The 23,345-nt window shown below is 39.3% G+C and overlaps 1 protein-coding gene across 3 annotated transcripts in view; it reads right to left on the reverse strand.

The window, feature by feature from the left end:
* The window catches only part of NELL2 (neural EGFL like 2), a 377,959-nt gene that overhangs the window by 133,145 nt on the left and 221,469 nt on the right, over positions 1-23,345 (reverse strand). For all 3 annotated transcript variants that reach the window (XM_057318980.1, XM_026502054.4, XM_057318979.1), the window contains one exon: positions 5,267-5,392. In XM_057318980.1, the coding sequence (XP_057174963.1) occupies positions 5,267-5,392 (126 nt within the window). The remainder of the gene's footprint in view (positions 1-5,266; positions 5,393-23,345) is intronic.

Genomic DNA, 23,345 nt, shown 5'->3' on the forward strand with positions numbered 1-23,345 from the left:
TAACAACAAAAATGAAGTGTCTAGTAAACTTCCTTGTGCTCAGACACTTTCTGGACCTTCTGTGATATGCAACATGGACCAAAGCCAGCATCAGAAGCTCCTGGAGTAACAGAAGCAGTCAGGGTCAGCAGAAAGCATATGGAGGAGGCATGAGGATAGTGAAATTTGAGGGGTCCTAAAGAATCTCCTCTGTCACCTCTGCTGAGGACTGAAATTTTACCATTGGAGAATCATTCTCCTACGTCCATCTCAGAAGTTTCTGAGAAGAGAAAGGAGGAGGAAGAATGGGGTGGGGGTGGGTCTTACTGAGAAAGCCGAAGGCCAATAAAAAGACACAGGCTACCATGAAAAGTGAAAGAAGGTATCACTATACAGGGCCTAAAGGAAACTTGAAGAAGAAGAGGGAAAGTTTTAAAAAAGAAGTATACCTTTTACAATTTTGATCAGCTGACCCTAAAGCAGGATTTCTCACCCTTGACACTACTGACATTTGGGTCATATAATTCTTTGTTATGGGGGGGGGGGGCTATCTTGTAGTGAATGTCCTCAACAGGATGAAGATTAATGACTCAGTTGAAAAGTAACCAGAGAAAAGCTCCCAGCTGAGAGGATCCTAGGAAAGGAGGATCCCCAAGAGGATATTCTCTCAAGAGGAGAGCTAGCCTATTAATAATGTTACAGGACATTTAGCAGCATCCTTGGCCTCTACCCACCAGATGCCAGTAGCAACTCCCTTCCCCACAGTTGGGAGAACCGAAGTGTCTCAGACAGTGTCAAACGACCTCTGGCAGGTAGGAGGGCAAAACTGCCCTCATTGGATAACTACTGCCCTAAAGGATCAATTGTTTCCTTAAGCTTTTCTCTCCCTTCTACCAGTTTGCCCTTCCCAATTTTCTGTTCCCACTCTACACAACAGTGGGAAGATTACAAGCTCATCAACACAAAAAAGAATCAGAATTCCATTTTTAAATTATAATAATCAGAGCAGAGAGCGATCACAGGAAGATCTGACACAAATGCCTCTTCGCTCAGAATATTGTTATCCTTTGATAATTCCACAATTCTTGGATTCTGCCTTTGTTTCCGGAGACATTTTATTCTTTGCCCATTACACAAGACCAGTTCCAGGAAGGGATGTCCAGTAAAACTCAAAAAGATTTGTCCAATTCAATTAATGCTTATATGAGCGAACCAAGAAAGCCATTAGCCCAGATCAGTAACCAAGAAACTTTGTTAGGCATAAAACTTAAGCTATTTTTGCAATTAGAGATACTGAAGAGTGGGCTTCTAACATCTTGGCTCATGTGAACGAAACCCTTCTCCTCCCTTCTTTCCTCTCTGCTTTGTCTTTTTTTTCTCCTTCCCTCCTTCTTCCTCACCTCCCTTTCTTCTCCCTGCCCTCCCTCCCTCTTTCTTTCCTTCTTTTTCATTCTCTTTCTTTCCTTGTAGGTATACCCATTCTTTCCTCGATGAGAACAGGGAAGGACAGGAGAAGGAAAGAGATTATGAAGCATTAATTAGAAAAATAAATAAATAACACCCTCACTGGAAGGAAAATTATATCAATGGGTTTAGAAGAGCTTAAACTGCTACATCATTTGTGCCACTGAGTCATTAGTGTGACTGTATAACGGAGTCAGAGGCCCAGAAAATGGTGATTTCTATTTCTTCTACTGACTTCTGATTCAGGATTATTATTATAAGATCTGTAAGGGAAAAATTCCTCTTGGAATTGAAGCTAATGAACTGAAATAATCTATAAGAAAGGCAGTTTAATTACTGAACATTATAAATTAAATAATGTATTTCTAGATAAAATATGAATCTTTCCTTTTACTTATTTTTGTATGGTTGCAAATTAAACACCTGGTGAATAATATAAGAACTAAGAATAAGGAAACTTATCTTCCGCCCCCTTTTTGCCTCTCACTAACAGTATGGCCATGGGTAAGGCAACTGATCTCTCTGAGCCTAAGTTTCCCCGCCTGTGAAAGTTAGGAGATTGGACTAGATTATCTTTAAGAATTCTTCCATCTCCCAAATTTTATGGTTATGGGGAAAATATAACTCGAACTGTCTGAAACTGAAAGAAAAAAAAAAAACCTATGCAATTCTGCCAACTATGGAAGGTAATTACACTGTAGCAAACATGATCTCTATGCGAGAGCTACAGGCTTGTAAAAGCAAAAAAAAAGCTTCTTTTATTGATCAAAGTTCTTGACTATAAAGTAACATGTATCGCTCTTAGATTCTTCTTTAAATTAGAATGATTAATTTTCAGGCGGGGCAAGGAGTTTGAGAGTCGGCTGGGTTCCGCGCTGAGAATGTCAGCTATGGCACGGCAGAGGGCTCTTCAACAAGGAGGAGCACAAAGCAAAACAGATTCAGAACGCCAGAGCTCGGCCACAAACACCAGAGAATGCCTCTGCAGTGGTGTCTTGACACTCTTTCTGGAAGGCCTACTACTGCAAGTATGTGGATATCTGTTTCTAAATTCATGGAAAATAAATCCCAATCTTTATCAGAGAAATAAGATCCAATTCTGTTCTTCTGGGAGCTCTTGAAGAGGTGCAGCCTAGATACCTTCAGCTGCAAGGCAAACCCACATCAGAGGAGTCATTTTTTCGAGGCTTTGGTACAGATGCTAATATTAAAGTGTGCAGGGAGAGATTCCAAGAGGGAGAATTTAAGCATTCATTTCCTCTACAGGGACCTTGATTATGTGCTGACCCTGTATGGTCTAACATAAAAAGTTTTGCCAAAGATCGCCTGACTTTGGACTACAAAATAAAATCCACTCCTATTCCCTAGGAAATCCGACTTTCACATATGGATGTAAATTCTCAAATCTATAGCCCTACCCATAGCATACAGAAAATTTAAGGGCAAGAAATCCTTCCTTAAGTGGAAGCATAGAAATACTGGTGCTAGCTGGAAATGCTGGTGCATCATTAAGGAAAAAACATTCCATCACCTGCCAGATCTTGAAATTCTTGGCTCTGGTTCTTTAAGCACAAAAATCATGGTCTGAACAGCTTTTCTTAAAATGATCTTGGCCTTCATTGGCATTCCTACAAAGGGATACTTCATTTATATTGTTAGATACTTTGGAATCTTAATGGAAAATTCTCCCTAAGTAGTCAAAAACAAATAGTAATTTGCGGGATTTAATTTGAAAGGTAAAGACACTGGGAGAGGTAAAGCCAAACCAGGAGCTTCTCTGTAAGGGATGACAGCTCAAGTATTTCTTGGATTTACAGCCAAAAGACAGGCTTGGAATGAAAATGAAGCTCTTGAAAATACCCTGCCCCGAAGAAACACTCCTCATTCAACAGTAGGCCAAATTATGTGGCATGTATTCTTACTTACAATCTCGAACTCCTTTTGAGAATATAAGAAAAACAAAAAGAATCACTAGGAAGTATAAAAATGTACAAAGCCTTTTAAGTCTTTCATGCCAGGGAATCAGCATACTCCTTAAAAACTGCTTGCGATCTTTTTTTTTAATGAGCACATCTTGAAATATCACTCTGAGATCCAGTGGTTTTGCTAAGACCTTTGTTGTTGTTGTTAAATGCATCAGAACGCAGAATCATCGATATTACCAATAATACAGCCAACTGTTTTAGTCTCCATGTATTTATTGAGATTTGTCATTTATATTCTTTTCTTACATTGAAAAGTACCTCTGCAGACCTCCTTCAAGAAACTCTGCCACTCAATGTGATTAAGTTTTGTCTAACGAAAAAGTGCACCATCGGTCCCATAATGTAGAAATGTTTAGAATAAACTGACAGAAAAGGGAAGAATTTGTAAATCCACTGGCAACTCTATATCGAATATATCTTTGGTTATTTTCCATAGATTGGAAGGTCATTTCTCACTATTCTTTATATCCGACGTTTTGTTTTTATATAAATACTATATTTGAATTTAGAGGAGGACCTGCCCTTTGCTCTAACTGATAAACAAGATACCAAGTAGTACACACTGTGGTCACTGTAATGGAAACTTAGAAGAGTGCACTCTAATACAAAGGCATAAGGTGACACTTTTATTATAGATGCATATTTTCACTGGAGTGTTACACAGTCTCTTTCCCTGAAAACCTCTAAGTATTATTTGTACATCCATCCGATAAAAATTACAAGGTTGGAGGTAGAGTAGAATGTGACAGAGTGAAAGTGACAAGAATAATATTTTTAAGTGCTCTCTGGTTTTATGATTCCACATGTTTTTCTAAAATTTATTTATTTTTAATATTCTTCTTCTTTTTTTTTTTTAAAGATTTTATTTATTTATTCGACAGAGATAGAAACAGCCAGCGAGAGAGGGAACACAAGCAGGGGGAGTGGGAGAGGAAGAAGCAGGCTCATAGCGGAGGAGCCCGATGTGGGGCTCGATCCCAGAACTCTGGGATCACGCCCTGAGCCAAAGGCAGACGCTTAACCACTGTGCCACCCAGGCACCCCTATTTTTAATATTCTTCTATTTAAAAAAAAAAAAAGGAAATCCAAAGAAATGTCTTATTTCACACCCACATTTCCTCAAACCCTATAGTCTTCAAGCTACTCGTCCAGCACCATTTTCTTTCATTTTCTACAGGTAGGAACAAAGAATATGAAGCGAGTAAGTTGTCTTATCCCAGGACCAACTTTAGGCATTACTAACGCTCAAGATATCCCTGAACAGGACTCTGGATGGTACTGAAGGGAGTGATAGTTCATAGAACAAACAGAAGCAAAACTTCTTTGATGTACTCAGCTGCATTTCCCAGAGGCACGAGGAGCTCGATTCTCTTTAATATTCCCGTTTCCTAGCACTCTAAGAATCTATTTCTGAAAACATCACATTATTTATGTTATTCTTACTCTATGCAAAACTCTACTGCCATATAAAAAAGAAATATTATTTAAGGGTTGTTTCTCACATTTGCCATAGAATTCACAAATGTTTTGAGTATAAATACTGTTTAAGTATAAAATTAGCATAATATTAATTTGGTTCTCTAGTTTTTCTTTACTCTCCTAACAGGGAATATAAAACGTACCCAGAGCAAGCAAGCAATACCTAAGAAAGGTATCCCTTTCCTTAGAACAGATTCGGAATTAACTACCAAATCAAGGAGATAGGCTTTTCCTTGTGACCTGTTTTGCTGTAAGTGAGCATTTATGGCATACTTCTCCAAAAACCAGAATGAAAAGGAACTCTTATAAGTAAATTTAAGGCACAGGAATATTTAATTTCATAAATAGTCACTGTTTACCTGTACATGAATAATCATCAATTCTGATGTAGCCAGTTTTGCAGATGCACATGAAGGAACCCGGGGTGTTAACACACATCGTATTCTCACGGCAGTAATGGCGGCCTTCAGCACACTCATCAATATCTGTGAAGGAAAAGGAGGGCAAAGAGGTCAACAGTGGCCAATATTCCAGAGTTTCTCTACAATTTTCTTTGGTGGGGAAAGGGCGACGTTTTCCAGTTGAAAACCATTTTTTAAAAGTATTCAAAACATCTCCTTTAACAGGAATGTTCGATGTTCAAATGACAGAAACCATAAACATTTTTTTTCAACAGCTCTTGCTGGAATTTTAAAGATGTCTGTCTATTTCAACTTGCAACATTCTAAACACATTTAGAAATTTTCAGTGCATTCATCTACCTGTGTTTGATAAAATGAATCAGAAAGTTACCAATTTGGCTACCCTAGAGTCTTGGAAACTTCAAACTCTGAGTCTATCATATATTGTTTTTTGATTCACTGGCTATTCTGCTGTATACTCACAGAGACCCTAAGAGGTAAATAAAATATTCACATACACCAGAACTTGAATAACTTCACTTAAAGACATGAAACCAATAACATGTAGTTTATTAGAGATACAAGGAGAGATATAGCTATCCCAGTAAGTGTCTGAATGGAGATGAAATTACAATGCAGAGACCTGATGCAAATGAGAAACTATAAAACAGTAGTAAGTTGGCATATTGAAGAACTTCCCTGGCAAGCCACACACCAAGTTTTGAGTGTAAAGTCTTACACACGGTAAGCCATAATGGGCACTAGCACTAACTGGGAAGAATGTGAATTTTTACAATAAGACTGTCCCCATTTTATAGTGCCTCTGTGCATGGAACATAAATTATTTTACAAATATTTTATCATATTGAAGGACCTTTTATCATTATGAAGGGCCTTAATGCATTGGCCAGGCATGGTCTTTCTCCTCCAGAAGTTGGCTTTCTCAAATCCTTGTGGTGAATCCACAAAGGGGCAGTGCTCTCATTTGTCCTACTCAGAGAAATGGATTAATTATAGGAGATAGTCAGGTAACCTACTACTACAGAAGTCATGCTATTCCTATAACCTCAACTATGTTCCCAGTTCTGAGAGTATCACCAGAAGTAACAGATATGATCTCAGATAGTTATAGTTTAGAGCTAAAGTGACCTTGGCAGTCATTTAAGCTAACTACTCATTCTACAGATGGAAAAATGGAAGGCTATAAAGGCCCCATTTTCTATTCAACTACTAAATGAAAGGTAACACAGTAAATTACAAACCTCTTAGCATGCAAAGCTCTTCCCACCTTGGCCTTGACTTTTACAGTTTTACAGCCTTTGACCATACTTCCTCCCTCTCAGTGTTCCGGCCACACGGAGCTTCTGATCAGTCCTCAGATGGACCATGCTCTTTCTTATCTGCATGCCTCTGTACCTGCTGTCCACTCTGTTCCTTCTTTCCCTATCACCAGCTTTAGTGGATCTTGCCCACCAGTGGATTATCCTCCAAGAATCTGTTTAAACGTCTCTCTATATACATATATGTATGTATATGGCGTTTGTGCTGTGAAAACTTCCCCAATGAAGTAAAATGCTCTCTATGCAGTGCTCTCTCGGAACTTTGTGATTCCATTGCAGATTCATCCACTGTACCGTTATTAACTTTTGTAGGCTTCTCCTCTCCAATAAGCCTTATATGCTCCTCCAGGGTAGAGATCATCTATTGGTGTCTCTTGACTCCAGCTGCACCTTACATGCATCTGGGATGCTTTTAAAAACATTGGATCTTGTGCCAACTCCCAAACCCCCATTTCAAATCTGATGTAACTATCTGTGGTGGAACACAGGCAATGATTTCTTTTTTAAATCTTCTCCATGATGAGTCTAATGCAGGGATCAGCAAAATATTTCAATAAAGAGGTAGATAGTAAATATTTTAGGCTTTGCGGCTTATAGGATCACTGCCACAACTTTAACTCTGTTGTTCTGTCATGAAAGCAACCATAGGCAAATGTAAATGAATGAGCCTGGCAATATTTCAATAAAATTTTATTTACAAAAACAGAAGTTGAATCAGATTGGGCCTGCAGGCCACAGTTGGATGACCCCTGGTCTAATGCATAAGCAGGGTTAAGAATCACTAAGTACGTGGGGCGCCTGGGTGGCGCAGTTGTTAAGCATCTGCCTTCGGCTCAGGGCGTGATCCCAGCGTTCTGGGATCGAGCCCCACATCAGGCTCCTCTGCTAGGAGCCTGTTTTTTCCTCTCCCACTCCCCCTGCTTGTGTTCCCTCTCTCGCTGGCTATCTCTGTTAAATAAATAAATAAAATCTTTAAAAAAAAAAAAGAATCACTAAGTATGTAATTCATTTTTGTATTCACAATACCTTATAGGGTTGTCTAGGATATTACAGGGTCAATAAGTGCTGCAGAATGAATGAATAAATGCTTCAAGGCTGGTTTAAGGAAGAGCTAAGAATAGATCTCAGATTATCTGACTCCTAGTATAATACGCTTCTCATGATATCATGCTACTTCTAAATGTTTGCACTGGTCTGCAAGGAAAGTATCACATTCAATTACAGCCTAAAAATCAAACTACAGGCACCCTGGGGGAATACGATGAAAACTCATTTGCTTCCAGGGTCTTAATATAATAATAGGAATCATATGGGATAATTAATGTGCTCAGTTGGATCAATGGTCTTTAATCCCGCTCCTCTGAGAGAGTGCTACAGAGAAGTGAAAGTTACTGAAGACCACTGCAGGAGTCCCCTGGGCTTAAGCTTGTGAACTGGAGGGATGGCCATGAAGAAGTTCAGGTGAACAAAGGTATAAACAATTTACCTTTGGGGAAAAAAGAGCCAAGAATAATGAACACAATGGAGTGAAGACATCTTGGTTCTCAGAGGGGAGAATTATTGAGTACACTGTGGCTTCTCCTCAAAACAAGACTAGTTCCTAGTGAGAGACCCTATTTCCTGGTAGAGTCAAGGATGTAGCTTCAGTGCCTAGGGCAGGACTGAGTCCCAGCTGGAGCAAGCATTAAGTACTGAAGGCACTGTCCCTCTTTCCAAACAGTTTGCTCGAGGGGGAAGCCCACCTCAGTAGGAGTGGCCACCAAACCTGGCCAATCAAACTCATAAGTACACGAAGCATAAGGAATGAGAACTTTGAGAGTACTAAAGTCCTATGGGAAGAGACATGGAAAAGAGACAGTTAGAATGGACACCATTTACAGCCAAAGTTATTAGACAGTTTGGTTTAGAAGATAAATAGGGATGTTTTGTGAAAGGGTACATCGTCCTAAATACTGCCTCTAATATTTGTCTGTGGTGGGTCTACATCTCACATTGTTGGGAGACATTGGCCAGTCCCATTTTCTTTTGTAGACGTTACTCTTGAAGCCAGCATATGATCAGAGAAAACACAATGTAGAGTCATAAAGCAAAACGAGGAAACCTATCCAAAGTGAAGCCTTTTAGGAACTTGAATGGTTTGGATCACAAAGAAATAACTCGATTCATGACCCAGAGATATGAAGTATCAGGAACAGTATTGTGGGGGGGGGGATAAAATATCAAAAAATAGAAGTGCAACACTCTATACCCAATTGCCCGTTGTCTTTTTAACTTTCTCATGCCCCATCTTCAGAAAAGGAAGTCCCCAAAGAGCCTCATTCAAAACCGCAAAGCTACATAAATGTCATTTCTACTTATATGTGCACATACTCACAGGCCCCAAAACAGCACGACTAAAAAGTGATCTGGCAGAAAATCATGTTCAAACTTAGTCCAGGGTATATTTTCGCTTGAAATCCGAATCGAAAACTTAATGTCAAATTCTCACAATTCAGTTCAATTCTCGACATGTTTACTGAATGTCTTCTATGTCCAAGGTCGCTTTCCTGGATTTTCAGTCATATCGATGACCCTGAGAGGTAGAACTACAGTCACAGGTGGAGAGCACCAGGGATGGCGGCTGCTGCAACAGAACTTTCTAGTAGGCAGAGGAAAAGTTGGAAAGAGCTGCCACAGAAGGTAGGTCCTATCAAGAGGAAGTATTCGAGCACCGGCTGGGCGTGCTATAGAGATGCACGCCAAGGATATGCTGCCGGACCATGTGGCTTTTAACAACCCATCCAGAATTCAGTACAAACACAGTTAAAGCGCAGGTCCTGCCTTGAAAGGGCTTACGATCCTTGTAAGTACTATCATCATCAGCCACGTAGGTGCCTTCTATGTGTTAAGCCTGCACTCTAGAGAACAATATCTCTAAGAGGGGCTCATGATTCCTCAAAAACAGAATATTGCACAGTCAAATAAGTTTTCAGGACCATTATATTACTATTCTTTTCCATCTCCCTCCTTAAAACTCACCACGTACAGGAGGAAGTTACAGGGTCTGAAATATCTAGTCATGTTTTTAAAGGGTTCACTCATTAATTCAGCAAGTATATAATGTGCCTGCAACATGCCAGAGTGCCGCGTTAGGTAACAAAGATACATTTTAACTGAAGAAATAACACTAAGACAATAATGCTATGAAGTGATGCATACTCTATAACGGAAACATATACAATGTGCATTAAATAGGGAGAAACCAACTTCTTTAATATGGTCCTTTTTTGTTCTGAGCTTATTAATGCAGAACAAATTTGGGAATTTATACTTGGTGATATAAATAATTTTATAACTCTTCCTCCCCAACTTGAGGAGCTGATAATGAAACTAAGAAGCCTGGATACAGCATGAATAACAGCATGAGGTCCTATATGCCAAGTGCAAGAAGAGAAAAGAAAAGAAAAGAAAAGAAAAGAAAAGAAAAGAAAAGAAAAGAAAAGAAAAGAGGGGCGCCTGGGTGGCACAGCGGTTAAGCGTCTGCCTTCGGCTCAGGGCGTGATCCCGGTGTTATGGGATCGAGTCCCACATCAGGCTCCTCTGCTGTGAGCCTGCTTCTTCCTCTCCCACTCCCCCTGCTTGTGTTCCCTCTCTCGCTGGCTGTCTCTATCTCTGTCAAATAAAGAAATAAAAACTTTAAAAAAAAAGAGAGAAGAGAAGAAAAAAGAAAAGAAAGGAAAAGAAAAGAAAAAAGAAAAGAAAAGAAAGAAAAGGAAAGGGAAGGGAAGGGAAGGGAAGGGAAGGGAAGGGACAGAGGAAAGAATGTGCTCAGTACCAGGACTGGTATTCAGAGAAAAGCTGGTGACTAAGAGCAGAGACAACCAAGGACAATTTGCTGGGTGGTGTGGCAGGGCGTAAAGTATATTTTTGAAGAAGTAGGCTTAAAGCGACAGACTTATACACAGAACGAGGGGGCTGCCACGGAACAATTTCCTGTCAAAAAAAAGATGCTCAAAGATGAGCAGGAAGATTGTAGACATTGGAGTCTAGTGTAGGCAGCATAGGCAGCAAAGACATGAAACACTGAGGAACAATGAATATTCCATTTGGTTGGAGTTTATGCAGGAAATAAAACAGAAATACAGCTATGGGAGAGGAGACACAACGGGAATGCACTTAAATCTCCAACAAACACGAGAAACGTATCTTCCTTGCTGTGATGTGGAAACATGAAAGCATTTGTAAGGAAGGGAGTAGAGGAAGTGGCACAGAAAAGTAAATCTCACGAGAGTTGGTAAGATGAAGCAATTGTGGAGCTGATGAGAGAGGTACAATCGAGGTGAGGAGAAGTTCATTAAATTACAGTAACCTCCCTAGCCCCCGTTTCTCCACATTACTTATCAGTGTCTGAAAATATCCTATTAAATTATTTGTTGGTATGTCTGTTGTCTCTCTCTATTGGAATATAAGATTCAGGAGGGTAGAGAGCTTGTTCTGGGACAATGGCTGGCCCTCACTAAAAATCTCTGGATGAATCAATGAATCCTTTCATGGCTTTTCATCTAGAAGGAAAAAGGATAAGTATCCTAATTCACACTGGTCTGACCTGGAGCTCCACTTGGCAGAGCAAATCCTTTGTCTTCCCAGTACATTGCCCAGGCATTTACTTAGACATGAGCCTTTTGTAAGAACAGTAAACATGAGCCCCTGTGGTAAAATACAGTCCTGCAGGGGAAGAACACTGCAGTGGGAATAAAGAAGGCGGGATTCTCCACTTTGGCTCTATTATAAGCCTGACAGCCATTTCATCTCTCTGGACCCTCATTTCATCATCTATAAAAACAAAGGCTAGAGGTTTCCACGTCATTACCAGCTCTCATACTTTACAATTCTAACAAAGAGAACACGATTTATATGGTTGCAGGGGAGAATCTGATTCTCCAGGATTTTGTATCCTACACAGTCATACTCCAACAAACTTGAAAAGCATAAGTAAACTGTGTTTCTTATACTTGAACAACCTCTCTTGCCCCAGGATAATTCAAGCTGATCTATTTTAGAAACAGAAGTTTATAAATTCCCTTTTATCCTATCTGAAGCTGCGTCTGACTTTGTAATTATTCAGACTCACAGATTTCTAGACCTGAAAGGAACTACAGAAATCATCTAACCTAACCGCATTCATTTACAATTAAAGACATGGGGGGCAAAGAAATGCCAAAGACAAATTAAGAAGGTGGCAGGAATCAGATCGTGGAACTTTCATGAGCCACATTAAAAAATTTGAACTTCATCCTATATGAAATGGGAAAGGTTTTGGGAGAGGGTTCCTTGAATCAGATCTGGGCTTTTGGAAGATCCCTCCCACACAAGTTTACACAGCTAATGAGTGGAAATCAAAATAACAACAGTTTCCAGGCCCCAGATCCCACATTAATGTTCCTTTTGGCCTATAGAGTCATCTCCTTGGAGACAATCCTTGGAGGCAGTGGGCACTCAGGTATGATGTGCCCCCTCCCCTGCGGGCTTCTGCCACACAACCCGGCTATCCGCCCCCCCCCCCCCCATCTTATGCTTTGTATGTCACTGATGCCATTTTTTAAAAAAGCATGGTATATCTCTAAGGCTACAGTACTTTATCTCAATTTTGCCCTATAAAAGGATTATATTAGCATGTTAATGAACACTAATGCTTTCTTGCTCAGCCAATAAAATCTTGAAGCATGCAGCTCACCAGCAAGGACTCCACATATTGAAGATGAGCATGCATTGGTATGGGTTAGAATTGCTAAGTCTTGGCCCACCAGCTGTGAAAAACTGGCTTGGCAAAGTTGGCAAAGAGATCAATGACTTAATTCATAAACCAGGAAAAAGCCTAAGTTCTGAGAAATGTAATTCTGGAAAGGGATTTGAGAATAACATTTGGGACGATAAGAGTATTTTTGAAAATAAAAAAAAAATTTGCAAGTATAAGCAGGCTGCTCAGTGAAAAATCAGTAAAGAATAAATTAAAATGTCATTTACAAATAGGCTAACATTAAAAGGAACTGCAAGCAATCTTATTTTGAAGTCAGTGGCATTAACAAGTTTATCAAATATTAATTTTTAGGTATTAAAAACTGTATCTATCATGTGCTACTGAAGCACATGATTTTTTGACATCTCAAAATAAAAACCATATATTTTCTTCATTCATCTTTTTAAATTCATTCATTGTAAATTGTACGGTGCATTCCTCAAGAGTAAATCTCTAGTATTATATCATTGTTCTTGCTACTTTTAATAGGATACATTATTCCTAACTTTAGCATTCCTGCATTTAAAACACATGGAGACACGCAGTAGGAAAATTTGAGACACGGTTGAGAGTGGAACATAAAATTACACCTGTGGGGAAAGGTGAGATCATTTGGACTACTAAGGTGCTGAGGAAACAAAAGCAGGAGTAGTTTATCCATGTAAGCAGTATTTATTGAATTCTTACTATTTCCCAAGGTATTAATGGCAATACCAATAGCATGGCCTTGAAGAAGACAGATGTGGTGTGTGTCTTTGCAGAGCTACGGTCCTTCTCAAAGACAACTAATGACTTTTTTAAATGTTGTGGGAATTTGATAAGCAATAGGGCCACATTTGGAACAAAACGTGAGCGCTCCAAATCTTACAGGCAAGGCAAGGCTTTCAAGAGGGTGTGACGTCTAAGCAGAGGACTAAAGGAGAAGTAGAGTTAGCCAAGTGAGACGGGAAAGAGGCGAGCGTTTCAAACAAGGGAACTATGCTGGAAGGTGAGAGAATCTGGTATGTTCAAGCAATAGCAAATGTTAAATGTGGCTAATGAAGTAAGCAGGAGCTATTTTGTGTGTGGACCTTGCAAGACACACAAAAGAATTTGACCTTATCCTATGATCAGTGGGAATCTATTGACGTTTTTTAAATCATTTTTTAATATATCATATGTACACAGAGTATAAACTTGAAAAGAGGCAACAGAGTGCAAAATTAAAGTGAGGCCAACCCGCAGCCACTCAACTGTCCCACAGCAAATCTCCTAACCACTTTTACCAATTCCCTGTGCAGCCTTCCAGAAACGCTGTCTGCCCATATAGGCACATGCATGTGTGTGTGTTTGGGGGGTGTGGTGGAGGGGATGCTTCTCCTCTAAAGGGTGAGAGTGAATGAAATGACATTAAGTCGCTAAGCAAGAACTTTTTAAACTGCAAGGTGGATTCGAGAAGAGCAAAATGGAAGTTGGGAATAAGCTCACTTGTAGTTTGGTTTCCTGTGTCTGGGACAGTATATTCTGGTTGCATATGGAGAAGGTGTGGAGATACGGATATATATATATATATATATGGAGAGAGAGAGAGAGAGGGAGAAAGATATCTATATGGAGAGATATGGATATATTTCTATGGAGGGACACAGATAGAGAGAGAGAGACCAGGAGAGAACACAAGACTGGAAGTCAAGATCTGGGAGCCTCAAGCACACCGAAAGTAATTAAAGCCATAGTATTAGACAACATCACCCAGGGATAGGGTGCAGAATAAGGAAGAAAAAATTAAGATGGAGCCCTGGGGAACTTCAACATTTAAGGGGCAAGTAAAGCAAGGAGACTGTAAAGATTGCTCAGAGAGGTAGCAGCAAAACTAGAGGGTTGGAGGTAGACGAAAGTTGACACAGTGGTCAGCAATCACCTTTTAACACACCTTCTATATTTGAGGTAATCTCCATCTCCCCAAGATGGAAGTCACAACTCAGATTTCAGCATACTTGGCAGCTAGTCTACAGACTTGTAACCTAGGACTGCCCATCATGGGCACTTAGGAGAAACTTCAATTCAGAAAAGAACTCATGACAAAGCAAGGTTGTGAACTCTAGCAAGCAGGGTGGAGAAGGCATTCAACACTTAGGACGGTAGCAGCTGTATGGGTTCTGGAGTCTGGTCCCAGATGTCATCAGTGAACAGTATGCACTATTTGTGTGAGTTGTAGTGTTGACACCGAGAGTGGAATCTGTATCCAGGTGTGAGTGTGTGGTCCTGCCTGAACATCATCTAAACCTGTCTTGTCACATTTATTGTGGGCCACCTAACATCCTTCAATATATTCCTTTTCTGCTTTAACTGCCAGAGTGGGTCGTGTTGTTTGCAACTCTGATCCCTGATCAATACAATGTAGTATCATGAAGACAAGGTAAAGAAGTATTTCAAGGAGGGAGTGATCAATAGAATTAATTGCTGCCTAGAGGTCAAGCAAAAAGTGGGCTGAACGAGGTCTGATTTAACATTACAGAAGTTATCAGTGACCTTGGTGAAGGTAGTTTGGAGGGGAGGGGAGATGAAAAATCTAGACTGAAGTAGGTGAAGGAGAGCCTCTGACATGAAGAAACGGAGACAGTGAAAATCAATCACACCTTTCAGAAATTTGGATATAAAGGGGAGGAAGGTCAATAAAACAAAAGCTAGAAGGGATGTTTGGTTAAGAGAGAAACGTGAACATATTTAAATGCTGATGGGAAGGAGCAAGTGGAAATAAGGTGAAAACAGAGTTTGGGGGGATAATGGATGGAATAAGTTTCCTCTGAAGCCAGGAAGAGAGAAGATTCAGTCCTCAGATGGACCCATCACTCCCAAGAGAAAGGGTATCTATTCCACCAAGACTGAGGAGAAGGAAGAAAGGGTGGGCGTGAAGCATGTGGGCTTATGTAAGGGGAGCAGAAGGAAGACAAGTTAGTGTCTGTTCTCTGTTTTGTTGGTGAAGAAGTTACCTGCTGAGAATAAGAGAATGGGTAGAATCAAAAATTTGCATGGAATGGTGAAGGTTTACAATAATCATTGTAGGGAATGAGAGGAAACTGAGCTGGGATGCATAGTAAGATTACTCAAGCAGGGCAAAGCACCCAGCAGGGTTGGCAGCCATGCTCACACAGGTCTACCACTTGACATTTTTGTAACACTTAGGTTCTGCTGGTGCCTATGTATTATACGCTAATTCTCATAACCCTGTGACTTAGGGGGCTCTTAGAGAGTTACCCCCTTTTCATAGCTCAGGAATCTGTATGAAGTTGGGAAGTTTCCCAAATGTTTGTGATAACTTAGTAGTTTGCAAATCTTGACTAGAATCACTCCATATAACCCATGGTTCCTCCACAATCTGGTCCTATCTCAGCAGTTCGATCTACCACGCCTGGCTATAAAATCTCCTGTTGCAGAAAAAAACTCCAAAATGTATCTTGCTCTTTCTCTTCCCTTATCCTCTGCCAATCTAAATTGGATTCATTCTTCAAGGCCCAGATGAAGTCCCAGTTCCTCCCCAGTGTGTCCCTAACCTCTTTAGCCATGGGGATCCCATCTGTCTCTACTTCTGCACTTCTTGTCTGGGCTTATTCGTGGCTAGTTAGTAGCTATTTTGGCTGAATCCAATTTGCTTGAAATTAAGGAACAGACAGGCTCATTTGAAAGATTGCCTTGTCACGTTGGATTTGAAAATTCATCAACTTGAACGGCATTCTTTCCAAACGCAGATTAGTATTTTTAAATATTAAAAACCAATTTAACAAATATATATTTATTTTGCCAAAAACAGAGTTTCAGTCATTACAATATCCAAATTGATGCCTATTCAGAGTTATTAACCTAAACATTACATCAGTGCTTTCATGAAAGATATGGAACCACTCCAATTTCCAATTGCTTGTTTATACATAAATCACTGACTAAACTACATTGTTAAATTTGACAACCTTAATCAATGTTTAATGTTGATTAGGAAGTATGACCTCACAACAACTCAGTACCAACAAATATATGCAGTCTACAACTCCAGTCCCATTTCTTCACTATCATGTTCTTATTTAAAGATATGAACAATAAATAAAAATCTTTAAAAAAAAAAAAGGGGGGGGCGCCTGGGGGGCGCAGTCGTTAAGCATCTGCCTTCGGCTCAGGGCGTGATCCCGGCGTTCCGGGATCGAGTCCCACATCGGGCTCCTCCACTGGGAGCCTGCTTCTTCCTCTCCCACTCCCCCTGCTTGTGTTCCCTCTCTCGCTGGCTGTCTCTATCTCTGTCAAATGAATAAATAAAAATTAAAAAAAAAAAAAAAAGGGGGGCGCCTGGGTGGCGAAGTCGTTAAGCGTCTGCCTTCGGCTCAGGGCGTGATCCCGGCGTTCCGGGATCAAGTCCCACATCGGGCTCCTCCGCTGGGAGCCTGCTTCTTCCTCTCCCACCCCCCTGCTTGTGTTCCCTCTCTCGCTGGCTGTCTCTATCTCTATCAAATGAATAAATAAAAATCTTTAAAAAAAATAATAAAAATAAAGATATGAACAATGAGTAAAAATCTGTTTGGGAGTACATTCTTTGTATCAAAGAAAAATTACTTGGAGGAAAGTTAAGATGGAATAAAAAATAAAAATGAAAATACTCTTATGTATTATTAAAATCCCAGGGATCTATTTTTATATCCTACCAATGAGTAAGAGATGTAATTTTGGACCATAATGTCCAAAAACATGAGGGTCTTCCTGCTCTGGACAGTCATTTGCCCAAACAAGTCAAGTCCTTTTCTGTAACGTATCTCAAATCTCTCATTTCTCTGTTAGGTTCACTTAATTTATGCCTAACTGCTTCCTGCAATCCACAGCAAGTGTTACCTCCTAACAACTTACTCCTATATCCATTCATGATATTGATAATGAAACTAACATTTACTCTCATGTCTATTGCTTTGACTGCGTCATTTCATTTATCTTCACAGCATCACGTTTTCACAAAGGATCCCAAACAGAATCTCAGGGCCACTGAATCAAAGTCAGATTTGTTTTATTTTTGCAATCCTCACACATTTCTAGCTATACTGTTGCCTGCCATTCACCATGCTGAAACTTCCATCTCCTATCTCCAAGCCTTTTTTCAGATGTCCTTGATACAATACGATTCTCTTATTTTATACTGGAGTTGGTTCTTCTTGGAAGCAAATGAATACATGAAGAAAGGAAGACAATTGCAAAGGGAATGCTAATAGTGGTTTCATTTCAAGCAAGTGTTTGTTGATTGACTTCAAGACTGTTAACAGATTTAACTAGAACACACGACTAAGATTTCTTGGAAGGCATGATAAAGCTGGTATTTATAATATAATCTCTAAGTTATACCTGACCTTAAACTTAATGGAGTTGCAAAAGGTCCATCAATTAAATTTTTAAAAATTGTTAATCATGTGACACCCCACATATCACTTCAAATGGATTCTTTTCCAGGGGAAAAGATTCTTTTTTAAAAAATAATTTTCATTTAACAAAAAAATAATAATAAACCATCGATTCACATAAGATACGTGCAAATGATCTATAATGAATTGCTTAATTCTAAGTAGACGTTTTCTTCCTAGTATTAATAAACAAGAACGTGCAAATAATTACCAGGTATTTTATCCTGCTACTACTCATCTACAGAAAAATAACGTAAATACCCACTGTTACATTTAAAGTTTTATCATATAATTTGCAAAATGAGGATGAATTATGCATACTCTATATCTAAAAACTTTAGAAGTTATTCAGACTAGAAAGGAATTTGGCATAGTGAATTGGAAATAATCCATGGTAACTTGGCTACTGAAGTAGTTAAAGACCTCATTATAATTGGCTTAAACTATAAGACAATATCATCATATGGACTCTCAGAGTATTTTTGCCTCAAGTCTTCAATAAACTTAGAGTGAACATCTTAGTTCCAAAAATAAATTCATGTTGTGTGAATTGACTGACACACTGTTGTAATAAGAACATGTTTCATCACAAACTTTTACCAAGGACTTATTTTTCTGGAAGGCATTTTTCACATACTTCATCTTATTTAATCTTATTTGACCTCTGCCTTCCCAACCTCATAACACAAATGTGCCCATTTAGTAGATGAGGAAACTGAGGCTCAGAGATATTAAGTGATTTGCGCAAGTTCTCACAGTTGATAAACTGCAGAGGTAAGAATTAAGCCCAAGTCTTCTTATGCGATGCTCTTTCCATAACAACAGAACTGCCCCCACTTGTCAAAACTGGAAAGATTTTGATTTGATCCACATAAACATTTTACATTTTCATTTGTTGGCTGAATCTCAAAATTTCTTCTGACATATATTTTTAGATGTAATTATAGGTAGCTGCCCTGTAAATCTGCAGAGTACCCATGTAGGTCCTAGACTGACTCTTTTGCAAAAGATGGGTATACAAAATAAGTATTTGTTCCCAGTCACTTTTCAGCATTGACACAATTGAGCAGTAAAGGCATGACAAAATTATCAATACTTTTTTAACATTGACAGGCAGCAAATGTTTCTTGCAAACTACAAAGAAATGCAAGGGTAAACAATCTGGTGAGGCTAGGGGGACAAACAAAACTCAAAAGCATACCAGAAATGTAATAATGTTACAGGCCATGGAAACAAATTTCCATGGCTGCTGGTGAATCTGAGCGTTCCCTTAACATCTCCCCCGTTACTTCTCAGTGTACCCGGAGTGCTTCTATGGGTTCAGGAATAAACCAACACATACTTGCTATCACTGCCTACAGCCCTGCCCCTGGGCATTCTCTGGGCCTTTTCCATGTTCTCTGAGTCTCTGCCAAGGCTGGTGCATAACCCTGTGTCCCGACTTTTGTTCCTTTAAAAGAGCTCCCATCTCAAAGCTACAGAACTCTACATGTTCAGAGCTACTCAAAAATGAAAAAAAAAAAAATCTTCTATCTAATTTTTTGTTGTTCTTTGGGACCTAGGCCCTACAGTAATCTTGTTTATATCCTAAATATCAGAGTTTATCCTCTTCCCCATCATCACATTACGTCTTTCCCATATTCCCTGGTAAAACCAGCCTGAAGTGCCAGGCAGCCCTTACATGCTCGTACATAAACTCCCCTGCACTTTTGGCATAAAACCAAAAGTCCTCAAAAAGATCTAATAATAGTAGCAGAAACTGAGGGTAGGTATCATGCTCACATACAGCTATCTTCCTAGTATTTACTTCATTTAAGCCAATGGTTCTCAACTGGGAGCAATTTTGTCCTCCAGGGGAAATTTGACAATGTCCGAAAACATTTTTGGTTATCAAAACTGGGAGTACAGGGTACGAACAGGGGTGTGCTACTGGCATCTAGTGGGTAGAGCCCAGGGATGCTGCTGAGTGTCCTACAAGGCACAGGACAGCCCCGCATAACAAAGAATTATCCAGTCCGACAAGCCAATAGTGCTAAGGCTGAAAACCCTGGTTAAAACCCCCACCACATGATAAAGAAAATATAGGACTACACAGGCTCAATAATTCATCTTTCTAGGCAGGAGCACATTAACTATAGATTCAAAAATCATGATAATTCTTGAAAACTCATCCTTAGAAGGATATCAATACAGAATTAATCTAGAATAATCCTCTTCAAACTTAATGTGCATAAGAATCACCTGGTAAACTTATAAAAATGCAGATTACTGAGAGCCAACCTTGACCCAATTAAGCAGAATTAAGGTTGCATCCAGGAATCTGTTTTTTAAACAGCCTCCTCAGGTGATTTTGATGGAGCTTGAACCACACCATAAGAAACCATGTCGAGGAAACCAAATTGTATACCAATAAAAATAAACGGAGACTCTGAACACTGAAATTCCTCTCCAGTTGAACATATGGCTAAAAAACATTGGATACTACCAACTAATTAAGATAATCAATGAAATAAGCTGTATGCCTTAAACCAGTACTCTTCAAATTTTCTTATGCACAGGAGTCACCCCGAGATCTTGTAAACATGCAGATTCTGATTCGGTAGGTCTGAGATAAAGTATGACATTATGTATTTCTAGTGAGCTTCCAGGTAATGGCCTATATTGGTCTTTGGACCAGCACGTTGAGTACTAAGGTCTTAAAAAATAACTGCCAAAGAGAATAAAATCAGGACTACTTATATTAACAAAGCACAAAACCAACAATCACAATTCTTATTTCCATCTGCATCTGGAAAATGGACATAGACTCTAAATGCTACCTCTACTAGAAACTCAGCTCCATGACAGAGGGAGCTTGATCAGTTTTGCTCACAGCTGTATGTCCAGCACCCATTCAGGGCCTGACATATAGCACGTGCTCGACAAATACTGTGAATAAATGGGCAACGAACAAAGAGTCGCCAAATGAAGTCTAGTGATAGAAACCAATCATAAATCAAAATTCCCAAAAAGAGCCTATAGCTCCATCTCAGAGAGAAGAAAGAGTAGCTGGAGCACAGGAGTGAAAGTGTAGCTGGCTCTGGGAGTCCCAAACAAGCCAGATTCGGCTACTCACCCTGACAAAATCCAAAGGCAAAGAAAAGAGTGGTGATGAAACCAGAAAGGAATGTATTTCAGTGAGGCCAACACTGGGAAGACAGTGGACTCTCAAAGACCATCTGAAGTACTAAAAGTACTTCCAGATTGATATAAGGCAAATGAGGGATAAAAATGGGTAGGTATGTTCAGGTGGGTATCAACGGTCAAATTCATCATTATCCTGGGGTCAACCACAGGCAGGGGGCTTGCTGGCTCAGGGCAGTCCTTATTGCTTGAGAGGGTAGTTTTGGTTCCCATTAGGGGATGCTTTGCCCTCAGGGTCTTCAGCCTGAGCCAAGAGACAAGCTGGAAAGTACCCAACTAGAAAATGTGAGGTCAGAATGGAGGCAGCTGAGGTCCTCTTTCAAAAGTACTTGTTCTTAACCCTATTTAATACATAGATGTATCATTAATTGATGGCTGATTCATAATGTCTTCTTTACATAGCATCCAAAAGTGATCATGAACTCCAACAGACTTAAGCATGAATATCTTTTAGAGATGTGCATTCTTTGGAAGAAAAAAAACCAGTTGACCATGAAAGTCACACAACTATAGTATTTTGTTTCAAAAGGATAGTATATGGGCAGCACCGATCGTTTCTTCAACTCCCTTTGCATGAGAATCTATGGCTAAGAAGAAGTTCAGAGAAGTGCACTCTTTATTAGGTTTGATTTAAAAAATTTAAAGTCCTCCCTTCATATCAGAGCAGACCCTGGCTTCAAAGAAAAAATGCCCTTTTCCTCCAATTTAAATAACTTAATGATGTGCAAGTTTACAAATGAATAGAAATTGTTTTTGAGTCAGCAAAAGCTGAAGTTAAGTATCACAGAGAGTAAATGATAAATGAGCTCAGAAGAACTGCTTAATGCAAGTTCAAATTTAGCTGGGTCACTTGATAGTGCTTTTCAAAAGTTTTTCACCAAACTTCTCAATCAGAGAAGGAATAATTTTTATGAAAAACAACACACACACACACACACTTATCTCCTCAGCATAGTAAACATGTTAAATAGATGTTCCTTAATGCCTAAGAACACTCATGCTTCCATAGATGGCCTTCATTACGTTGAGGTATGTTCCTTTTAAACCTACTTTATTAAGGGTTTTTATCACAAATTGATGATGTACTTTATCAAATGCTTTTTCTGCATCTATTGCAAGGATCATATGTTTCTTATTCTTTATTAATGAGGTGTACCACATTGAGTGATTTGCAAATATTGAACCACAACTGCAACTCAGGAACAAATCCCACTTGACTGTGGTGAATGATTTTTTTAAATGTATTGCTGGATTTGGTTTGCTAGTATTTTATTGAGAATTTTTGCATCTATGTTCATCAGGGATATTGGCCTGTAGTTCTCTTTTTCAGTGGAGTCTTTATGTTTTTGGTATTAGGGTAATGCTGGCCTCATATGATGAATTTGGAAGTTTTCCTTCCTTTTCTATTTTTTGGAATAGTTTGAGAAGAATAGGTATTAACTTTTCTTGAAATGTTTGGTAGAATTTACCTGTGAAGCCACCTGGTCCTGGACTTTTGTTTATTGGCAGTTTTTTGATTACTGATTCAATGTCTTTGCTGGTTATCAGTGTATCATATTAATTCTGAAAGCTGTTTTATGTGGCAACTGTTTCACTTGGTTGGATGAATAGATGATGCCTTTAAAAGTTCAATTCATATTTGAAAACATCAGAAACACTTTTACTCCTCTCATTTTTTTTTTTTTTGTTAATTTGTAACGTTGATGCTTAATTTTATTTGTCGACCCAAGTAAGCCACTGGATGACCAGATATTTAATCCAACATTATTCTGGGTGTGTCAGTGAAGGTGCCTCTGGATGAGATTAACATCTGAATTGGTGGACTGAGGAAAGCAGATCTCCTCCTTAACCTGTATGGGCCTCATCCAATCAATGGAAGACCCAAAGAGAACAAAAAGCTGAGTAAGAGGGATATTTTGCCTGCCTGACTGTGAGCTGGGATATTGGTCTTCTCCTGCCCTTGAACTGAAATTTACACCACTGGCTCTCCCAGTTCTCAGTTCTTTGGACTTGGACTGAAAGTATACCATGAACTCTCTGGATATACAACTTGCTGACTGCGGATCTTGGGATCTTCTCAGCCTCCGTGAGCCAATTCTTTATAATCAATCTCTGTCAATATATGTCCTATTGGTTGTTTTTTTGGAGAATGCTGATTAATACAGTAACCTTGGGCTTCTTCTTATTTAAGAAACTCTACCATAACACACCAAGAGAGTGCATCATTAGCCATAATTTTGAAAGCTACAGTGTCTACTAGAATTCCCTAATTAATCCCATAGGACTCAGTCCTCTGGTTATTTATTCCCACTCTGTTAACAGGCCTC

Source organism: Ursus arctos, unplaced genomic scaffold (genome assembly GCF_023065955.2).
Source record: "Ursus arctos isolate Adak ecotype North America unplaced genomic scaffold, UrsArc2.0 scaffold_26, whole genome shotgun sequence".
Classification (NCBI taxonomy): domain Eukaryota; kingdom Metazoa; phylum Chordata; class Mammalia; order Carnivora; family Ursidae; genus Ursus; species Ursus arctos.